General features: G+C 40.3%; 1 protein-coding gene across 1 annotated transcript; it reads right to left on the bottom strand.

The window, feature by feature from the left end:
* Window positions 1-1,784: 1,784 nt before the first annotated feature.
* LOC148049951 (vomeronasal type-2 receptor 26-like) lies at window positions 1,785-9,978 on the bottom strand. The gene is made up of 6 exons (XM_087705735.1): window positions 9,932-9,978; window positions 8,985-9,276; window positions 6,784-7,617; window positions 4,810-5,028; window positions 3,846-3,975; window positions 1,785-2,689 (listed from the first exon to the last, which is right to left on the bottom strand). Exons 1-6 carry the CDS (start codon window positions 9,976-9,978, stop codon window positions 1,785-1,787), a joined length of 2,427 nt encoding a protein of 808 aa, XP_087561861.1.
* Window positions 9,979-10,265: the final 287 nt, after the last annotated feature.

Here is a 10,265-nt window from a genome sequence, read left to right as displayed (position 1 = left end):
GAGGCCAGCCACTTGGCAACCCCCCTCTCCAGCTGGGCACAGCACTGCTCCCCGATCTAGTGGTATCCCGAAGGCGCCAAGCAACACAAGCACCTTTCCCCTTCGGTTCACATGGCTTGTCGCCTTTGGGATACCGCCTGGTTGGTGAATGGCGTACTGTCTGGCTGGAGGGGGGTTTGTCCAGGGGTCTTATTTTCAGGGGAGGGCTTATATTTTTGCCCACCCAAAAAATGTGGTGTGGCCTTATTTTCAGGAGATATCATATTTTGGGGCAAACACGGTAGCAGTCCAATTTTGGGCACAATTGATTAGTGTAGAAGTACGCAGGTCCTGCTTTTCTTGTGTGGGCCCTCTCCTGTAAAATAGCTTCCATCCAAACATTGAGATCTCCCATGTTCCCCAATCTATTTGCAGAAGAATTTCTCTGAAATGTATTTGGTCTGAATTTTATTGGTCCTGCAATTGTTTTTCTAGTTAACTGGAGACTGTGTTGAATTACAAATGAACAAAGGAAGCATAGGAAAATCTAACATCCACCAGCCCCATTCAGTCTAGCTCTCTATAACTTTCTTTCCTTTAGCTGACCATTATTTCCAACAAATCCAAATAATTGCCTTTTCTTCTTTCAGCTTCTTTGGCGGGAAAAGTCATCAACTCCCTCTAAGCAAATGTCCTTAATTACATTTGCTTTTTCTCCAAAATTAATTCCTCACCAAATATTATGTACAACATTTCTATGTATATTTGCACATCTCATAATTCTTCCAGCCATTTTTCAATCTTTACAATTTTGTCATGATACACTAATTCATCCACCTATCCTTAGCATGAATTTTTCTAGGCAGACCTTGGGAATAGATGTTCTTCAGTTCTCTCTGACAAGGGTTTCTTATAAATTGGTCATTCCATTTGAGGTCCTTGTTGCTCCCTGAGCTTCGTTGTTTTCTTCCAGACATTTCATTACATAAACTAGGTAACATCGTCAGTGCTAACTCATCAACCCTAGCACTGATTTATGTTACCTAGTTCGGAAAACAAAATGTCTGCATGAAATCAGCCAAGGTCAGAGAGCACCAAGGACCCCTCATTTCAATCCTTAGCTACAAATATCTCCTTTATTGGGCATTCCATTTCTATGTCAAACATGATTAACTTGGTGTTTGAAGTCTTGGTATTCAAATGCATAAAACAAGTCTGCATATATCACATCTATGGAACATTGGTGGAAATGATTTGAGTCCTTGCATAACATACCATCATCGTTATATAGACAGTTGCTTTCCCAAATAGCAAATGTCTAAGCATTTTCTGTACTTTTATATATAAGTTGTTAAACAACAAGAGAGCAACATATAATCTTGTCTTCATCCCTATTTAATAATGAACAAGTCATGATTTATTCTATTTATTCTCGAACATTCTTTCTTGCTTTCTTCTATACATTCCTCTGTCCATCCTTCTTTCTCAGCAAAATATCAGGGAAGTATGCAAACAATCATGTTTAAAAAAACTGACATAAAGATAACATGAGAATTTTTCAAAAAAACTCATATTATTAAAATAAATAAAGTGAGAAATGGGCATGCTAGAAATTAATATCTACATCTTTTATATCAAAGCTTTTTTTCTAAACTGATCATAGAATTTCTTTGGAGAATATTGGTATTTAAGTAAAATGAAAGGGAGGATGATTATTGCTTATTAACAGATACATTCTCATCAGGAATAACATCAGATATAAAAATTTCCCAAAGTAAAGTTAAAGTTCACAGTTCCCATATAAATTATAGATTTTTATGTCTCATTATATTCTCTCGACAATTCAGATCAGGCCTGAATAGGATAATGTAGCATTTGGGGAAAAAGATGCAAGCCAAGAGACCAGCCCCAGAGGCCAAGATGGAGAAAATCTCCACGGCCACCATGGACTTCCCTTTGGTGCTCAGGTAGGTGGGGAGGAAGGTGATCCAAACACTGCAAAAGACCAACATACTAAAAGTAATGAACTTGGCTTCGTTAAAACTGTCAGGCAATTTCCTAGCCAGAAAGGCCACCATAAAACTCACAAAGGCAAGGAAACCCAGGTAGGCAAGGGCAGTATAAAACATCCAAGCTGAGCCTTCATTACATTCTAAGATGGCCTCTCCTACCAAGGAGTGGAAGTCCATATTGGGATATGGGGGAGAGGTTATCAGCCATGTAGCACAAAGAACTGCTTGGATTAAGGGACAGGCTAAGATAATGGAGTTGGTCAGTGGTTTTCCTAAGAGTTTCCTTGTCTTGTTCCCTGGCTTGGTGGCCATGAAGGCCAAAACCACCATGACAGTTTTTGCCAACACAGAGGAAACTGCAAGAGAAAAGAGAATGGCAAAGGTAATTTGTCGCAAAAGACAGGTAAACTTTCCAGGTTGACCAATGAAAAAGAAGGAAGAGAGGAAGCAGAGCAGGAGGGAGACCAGGAGGATGTAGGTGAGATCGCGGTTGTTTGCCTTGACGATTGGTGTGTCACAATGTTTATGGAAAATTGCTAGGACTGACAATGTGATAAAAGAGAGGAAGATAGTAAGAGATGCTAAAGTGTATCCCAGGGTATCTTCATAGGAAAGGAAGTGGATCTTCTTGGCAATGCAGTGGTCCTTGTCCTTGTTGGGATATTGGTCTTCTGGGCAGGGGTCACAGCGAGTTGCATCTGAAATGAAGCATCTTTGTCTAAATATTTCATGCGCAATCATAATAAGAATTATACATCCTGCCTCATATCTCAGATATGACTCCTTTCCACATTGGTCAATTCAATAAGAAAGGAATGGAAGGACCCTCTGGGAAACTTTTTGTGCCGTGTAAAAATCAAAATGACTTTCTTCAAAATGAACCTGGAGGATCAGTTGCTCAGAGATTGAGATCTCTGCCTCTGTAATCACCAGGCACCAATTACAATATTTTTTTCAAGAGGGAGAGAAGCAGGGGTAGTTTATAACAGATAGTACTGCCAGATCACTCAGAGGCACACCCTTTCCACGCTTGATGCACACTTGATGTGCACTGTGCTTGCATGCGCACACATGCAAACTGCACTAAAAATTTATCTGCATATGCGCAGAAGCAAAAAGCAAGATGGGGCAAACAGGGACGAACTGGTAGTGGACCTACCATTGGAGAGAAGGCTTGGCCCCTGATTTTTATTTCCACTTTTTAATGGAAGTCTAAGAAGAATCACTGCTCTCTCAATCAGGAATCCTGCTTTTTGCTTCTTAGTTTCATCATCATTTGGAGTGTTACAAAATCATAAGGTGACACACAAATGCACACAATCTCACACATAAAAACACACATGTTTAATGGGATCTGGGGGAGTGAATTTCTCTGTTTCAAACCAGCATCTCCCATCATTCAATCAGCCTCTTTTTGTAGAGATAGCCTAAAAGATTACGAAAAATTGATTTATTTCTCTGACAGTTATATAATTTGTAAGGGACTCTGATAACCTTGACAGAAGTATTGCACTAAGAATAATACAAAATTTGAACACCCAAACACATTGTACCATACATTCAGGGAAATGATCATAGTTGGTTTTCCCACTGATATGAGGTAAGAGGAACGGAAAGAAGATCAGGAAATCTGATTTTTTTTGTCTTGAATGCACCATGTGGTAAATTTGGTGAGGAGACCAATCCTAGTTCCTCAGAGATAAGAAATTAGACTGGGGGGGGGGGGTCACAACAATTTGCATCTGTATTGTGAAGCATGTCAAACCAACCACAAATCACCCAAATCTCTTAATATTTTAATGTATTGAATGGCTTCCTTGATCCTGGAAGATCTCCATTTGAAGGTTGCTCTACCTGTCTGATTAGAAATGGTCCCTTCTGGACAAGGATCACATCTGTAGCAGCAAACCTGTTCACCCTCTGGAATGGTTCTCTTCTCACCTGCTTGGCACCTCTTCTTGCCACACCTGGCAAAGGGCACCTTCTACAAGAGAAAAGTTTGAGATGATCTAATCAAAGATCATGCATCATTTAATTTCCACACTGAGATCTCCATCTTCAAAAGGCCTTTAGGAGAACTGGTTCAGCATCCTGAAACATCAACCAGAAGAGTTCCTGGGGAATTGAGACCAGTGGCATTACCAGCTAACCAATTGATGTTTGCTCCTGGGACTTATCTCATGTAAACAAGTTATAGAAGAGTGGTTAGAATTTGTAGGCTCATTCTGCTGATTGACAAAATTTCAATTTCCCCCAGCTCAAGGTTGATTCATCCTTCCATCCTTCCAAGGTTGGATAAATGAGAACCCAGATTGTTGAGGGCAATATTCTGACTCTGTAAACCATTTAGAGATCTATGTAAAGTACTATAAAGTGGTATATAAATCTTAGTGGTATTGCTATTGCTAAAGGTAGTCCCCAATTATTGAACCTAATTGAGACATTAACCCTTGAGCCACAGTGTAGCAGAAATCTTTCGATGTCCCAGCATCCTAGAGCAGCATGAAGCCCCTTCTGCTCCAGCATTGCCTCAAAGTGCAAAGCCCATCATCATCCTAGCCAAAATTATGGTGCAAAGACCCAACTGCAGCCATCATCATCACCCTGCAGTCTAAGTCCTTGCAATTATCTGCTCCTTCGCTATACTTGTGTTCCTGATGAAGCCATCCCAGCCAGGCCATTTGGGAGGAAACTCTTGTCTACATGGGGCTATTTCCCAAGAAATAACCCACATGAGTGACCTTGGGAAGAAAGCTTTATGCATGTCCAGGAGAACATGAGCCTTTTTCTGAATTCAGGACATTTCCTTCCAGCCCACCTTTTTGGCCCAGATGATTGCATTGGAGTTGATGGTGAAATCCTGGCCTTGAGAAACCCTGGGATCCATTTGCCCAACTTTCATGTAGACAAAAGATTGATTGGGGAGGAAAATCCAGTTGAGAAGATCATAACGAGCAGACATTGGTCCATTTTCCAAGAAAGAGACTTCATTTCCATCACTGTTATTGAAAGAGACGCTCTTCAAATAGGCAAGAAGCTGAAAGAAAAGAGACCCTTGGAAAGTGGAATAATTAAAAATGAAACATTATGGATTCTATCATTCTCGGCTGACCATAATTTTAGGAGATGATTCCAAATCTTTGAAGCTTTACATGTTAGCTTGATGGATAACTGAGTGATCAGAAGCAGCATGAAACCATGTGAATCTCATATTGGAGAATTAGAGATGGATCTCCCTAGCAGTGAGGATAATTAACCATTGGAAAAGCTTCCTTTCAGAAGTTGAGGGTGTTTCATTACTGGAGGTTTTTAAGAAGAGATTGGGCTGCCACCTATCTGAAATGGTATGTTGGGGGTTGGACTAGAAGACCTCCAAGTAAGGTGCCTTCCACCTCTATTCCGATTTATTGAAAAGGGAAGCCAGGTTAATGAACCATGGTGGCACAGTGGTTAGAATGCAGTATTGCAGATGACTTCTCCTGATTGCCGATTGCCAGCAGTTTGACAATTCAATTCTCACCGGCTCAAGGTTGTCTAAGACTTCCATCCTTCCGAGGCCAGTAAAACCAAGACCCAGATTGTTGGGGACAATATATTGACTCTGTAAACCATTTAGAGATCCCTGTAAAATACTATAAAGAGGGCTGTAACTCACTGTGAGGCTGTATATAAATCTAAATGCTAAAGGTCGGTGTAGCTGATGAAGTATTTTAATGAAGATTCAGGTTAATGTCAGGTTTCCAAATAGCATCCATAATTAAATGAGAGTCTGAGGCAAAGGATTCCTCAAAGTTCCAGTTTACTAAGAGAGCCGTGTTGGCATGTCTGGGAAAACCTGAATCTGAAGGCTTCCCGATTTTCTCCACCTGGTTGAAAGTTCAAAATCTTACCCCCACACCCACATCACATGGTCCACTCTTCCACTGCCATGCTGGCAGTTCCACCCATTCAGTTCTGGTCAGGTGTAGAGGGGCAAAGACAAAAAATGACCTTGGCTTGCTAGAAAGAATTTTGTTATAGCTGTGTAGCATCTCACTCCTTACCTTTTCCCTCAATAGAAAATGCATAGTAGAATCATAGAAAGTGTGGCAGGCCAAAGATCCAAAAGAAAGATGACTTCAGGCCTAGCAGCTAGTTCTATTGCTAATAATCTCAAAAGGAAAAGAAGGAGATCATTTCATCACTTTGCATTGGAGCCCTTCGGTGGGTGCTGAGATTCAAAAGGGCTCCATTCACACAGTAAGCTGAGCAATACAAAGAAAGCAGCTAAACAAATGGACCTTGTTCATACAGGATGATCAGCCATTAAAAACAAAGCAAGTCAAAATAAATTGAGGCTAGCATCTTATTACAGGTTGGGTGCAGGCAGCATGCAAGAAGAAACTTTGGTGGTTCTACAGATCTAGCCAGGATTTCACTGGTCTGTTGAAACACCTTGCATAAAGGCAACCAGATGTTACATCTCTTGCTCTGGGTTGACATCTCCTACCTGGAATAGGGTTTCATCCCATGAAAATCAGATAACCATTCAAGATCTCTCAGGACTTTGTAGGAAGAATGTTTCTTATCTTATTGAAAACTGGTTTAGTTATGCATTGTCTTTTTAATCAAACCATTATAGTTATTTTATCATATTTTAATAATTGCTGCTTGTTTGCTGTTTGCTATTTTATAATTTAGTTTATTTTTCAGATATAATTAACTGGGTGACATGGACATAAATTAAGAAAGAAATGTTTATGGGAAATTCTATGGGAAAATCTATGGACTGGATAAAATTTAGAAAAATTACCTGCCATGACTGGACATTTGTGATCCTTTTTCCAAGCCTCATCATGGCTGGTTGTGCTCCTGATCCAAGCATTGTATGTAGAGCATGTGCCACAGCATAAATGGCATTGTAGATATTGAAACTTTCACCTGTCATGCTCGTTTCAAACATGTAAGATGGCACATTCTGAAAATTCTCCTTTCCTGTACAGTGTTTTTCCCCCTTTGGAAGAATCACTCCTGGTTTATGGATCTTGCAGCCAAAAATCTTTTCCCACCATAGAGGGAGAAAGACATCTCCTTGGGGGTTCAAGGGGTCTAAAGACAGAAGGAAATGCCTGAATTCTGGGATATCAGGGCTTTGATCCCTGAAATGGAAAGTACCATGGAAAGGCTTTAATAATTCCAACATTGTGTGAGATGCGCTTATTTCCCAATGGGAAGTCAGGATCCAGACAACTCTAACTACAAAATTACTCTTGGTTTCCCAATAATAGAGAGACATATATATCGTTTTAATACATTTGGATTCTCCAAATACAATAATCACCTCAGCTTTATCCCAGGTTGGGATTAAAGAAATACATTTCAATGCTGATAAAGCAGGAGCTATAGATTCCAACAGGTGAGTGAAGGCCAGGCAGATCTCCTTCTCCTTCAGCATTGGCATCAGAGTAGAGATGAAAAGTTCTCCACTGTCATTTTCAGGGGCCACCAGCCCAACCCAGTTCCACTGGAAATACAGGAGCAGCCGGACTAAACCCACATACTGAGGAAATTCATTGGGGCTGATCCGGAAAAAGGAAGGAAAAGCAGTTTTGTCTCCTTGAGTAAACTTGAGGAAGTGAAAACCGAACTGCAGAAAAGGAGAACCTTGTCATACTTTTTAGGACAATATGTTATAGTTATGTTAAGGGTCAGTATCAGAAGCTTTTTGCCCTGCCAGTTTGATGGATTCATTTTGAATAGAGTGAGAGGCTTCCAGTTACAATGACAAATTCAGATTTCAACAGGCGTGTGAAGATCATGCAGCTGAATGCTTTTTCTCTGCTATGTATAAACAAGATTGGTTTATTCTACAAGTGTACTTCACTTAAAGACTAGTAATAGTGATAGATAAATATAATTTAATAAATATAATTTTTCTTTCTATCTATCACTTCCCTTTCACTGAGCTGAATTCCTTGTGACCAGATGGATGTAGATGGTCTGCATCTTTGGATGTCAGGTCTGTCATCTTCACCCTGGCACCTCATGGGCATTCTGCCATCAATGGCTGTGGGGTAGAGTGGTGGGCATGGGGAAACAAATGGTCAATAAACCTGTGTGAGTAATTCATGAGAAATAAGGAAGGGGGAATGACAGTTTGAACCAGTTTGTGCCAGGCCTCAAGGCTATGCACCATGAGGAAGAATTTGGATTTCGCCAAACAACTTGGAGCTCTCTAATCACCTAGGTGAATCTTCATTGGCTGAAGACAAACTGGTCATGGGGAATGCAGGGATGAGGGAAAACATTTTGTATTTTTTTCATGCCAAAAACATAGTTCTAGCCAGACTTTATGGCAGCCAGTAACCTTCAGTAGGAGAACCTATCACTTCAACTAAATGGAGGTGGGGTTCTTACTTTCCTAAGGGAGCTACCTGGGGCAGGTCTGACATTGGAAAACTTGTGGGTCTGTACGGCTCTCCTACACCCTCAACTGGGATAGCTACAGAGTCCCCTTGCTCCTTCCATCAAACTGTGTTTGAATCACATCTGGTTTGTTCAGTTTTCCCACTCAGACTCTTCCACCCATTCCTTTTGCTTTCCTGCCTGCAATACAGGTATGGTCCTTTGCTCTCTTAAAATGTCAACAAACCCAATCCATAAGGAAGGAAAACTCACAAGAGCAGACTTGGGTCTTTCCTAAGACAAGGATAAACCTTGTGAAGGGTATAACTGACATAGTTTGCCTGGCTCTGATATATGAGAAGCCAAGGTAATAAATCATCAACGTGATTCACACAATAAACCAGACTGAAGCATGATTACATTTACATTGCATTAGGAAAAAAAAACTCATCCAGGAAAGCATTTCAGAAATACTTTATTATCCGTTTGCAATATAGGTATAAAGAAATTTATCCTGACACACAAAATATAATAACTTTGGCTTCATCTGTGACTTCTGTGTCTTGTTTTCTGCTTGCTCTATACTGGCACCCTACACAAACCCTTTACCTGTGGAACCTTGAAGATGCTGAAGATGGAGGCCATCTGCCTTGAGTATTGGGAGTTGACATCTCCAACAACAGAGAGCAATGCATCTTGCTTGTCACATTTGTAACCTGGAACCATTTGACCTCGTGTAGACAGAAGAGAAAGGCTGTTCCAGGAAATCCTCCTAACACTCTCCTTATTGTCATAAATATGGAAGCCGAGGGTGATGTTGGGAAGCAGAACCAAATCCTTGTTTATTTTTGTGACTGCATGTACCAAGGCCAGAATTAGCAGATAATTCTTGAATTCAACGCTATAAAGAGAAAACATTGGGAAATATTAGAGAGAAGCTTTTGTGTGCTAAGGGAGGTAGTCTTTCCTTTATTGCGTTTGTATGTGTGCTCTCCCAGTCTTTGAGGTGTTGAATATATTTGTTGTGATCCTGATATGTTTAAGAAGATCATGTGGATGGTCCAGGTAAAGAGAGGATGAGAAGTTTATACCTTTACAACCCTAAACAGCCATTACTCCTCCACAAGATAAATATCTTTAATAGATTTGGCCATTTGATTAACCCTTTGAAGGGTGTTTCAGCTCTGGAACCACTCAGTTCACAATACTCCACTGAAGGCCACAAGATAGATTAGCTGTCCATTGTAACTGGATTTGCCTTTTTTTTTTTTTAGTTTTCCAACATGACTTTTTTTGACCTAATAAATAATAAATGACTTTTCTCACTAACCCAGTGCAGTTTCTGACATATATACCCTTCCTCAATTATTCTGTTTATCATTTTCCTGATGAAACTGGTACATTCAACACTATTTTAGAAGAACGCTTCTTTATTCAGGAAAGTACCAGGCTTCTGAATCTCAAAGCATCATTTGAATAAATTTACGAAAGGAGTTTCCTGAATCCCAAAGAAAGCAGATTTTTTTCTAATCCATTCCCTTCCAAGTGAAACTTACCTACTTGTAATTCTTGTCTTTAATGGCTCACGGTCAAACTCTATCATGTCATAGAGAACAAACTTTTCCAGGAGCAAATTCCCCCCAATAATGAGATCCCCAGACTTGTAGTAGTCCTTTACAATTCGCAGAGGGGTCTTGGCTACACATACGGTTTGCGTTATCTTCTGAGTAATTGAAGGCAGGAGCCAAAGGAGAAGCAGCAGGAGAGGCAGCCCATTCATAATTCTCACTTTCCTTCCTAGATCACAAATCAATTTTTTTTGAGAAGCTGAAGCAAGTGGGAGCAAATGGCTCTCACAAAATCCCACCAAGGTTTTAGCAGAGAAGAAGC

The sequence above is a fragment of the Thamnophis sirtalis genome, unplaced genomic scaffold (assembly GCF_051295495.1).
Source record: "Thamnophis sirtalis isolate CommonGarterSnake01/CBP01778 unplaced genomic scaffold, rThaSir2_p1.2 scaffold_1, whole genome shotgun sequence".
In the NCBI taxonomy this organism is placed as follows: domain Eukaryota; kingdom Metazoa; phylum Chordata; class Lepidosauria; order Squamata; family Natricidae; genus Thamnophis; species Thamnophis sirtalis.
This window is presented reverse-complemented; position numbering and strand designations above follow the sequence as displayed.

Excerpts from the sequence above, each read along its gene's own strand:
- LOC148049951 (XM_087705735.1), bottom strand. The coding sequence starts at position 9,978 with ATGATAGAGTTTGACCGTGAGCCATTAAAGACAAGAATTACAAGTAG. Across the intron at positions 9,277-9,931 it reads AAGACAAGAATTACAAGTAG|CGTTGAATTCAAGAATTATC; the intron begins GTAAGTTTCACT and ends TTCTCTTTATAG. Across the intron at positions 3,976-4,809 it reads CAATCATCTGGGCCAAAAAG|AAGGTGCCCTTTGCCAGGTG; the intron begins GTGGGCTGGAAG and ends TTTCTCTTGTAG.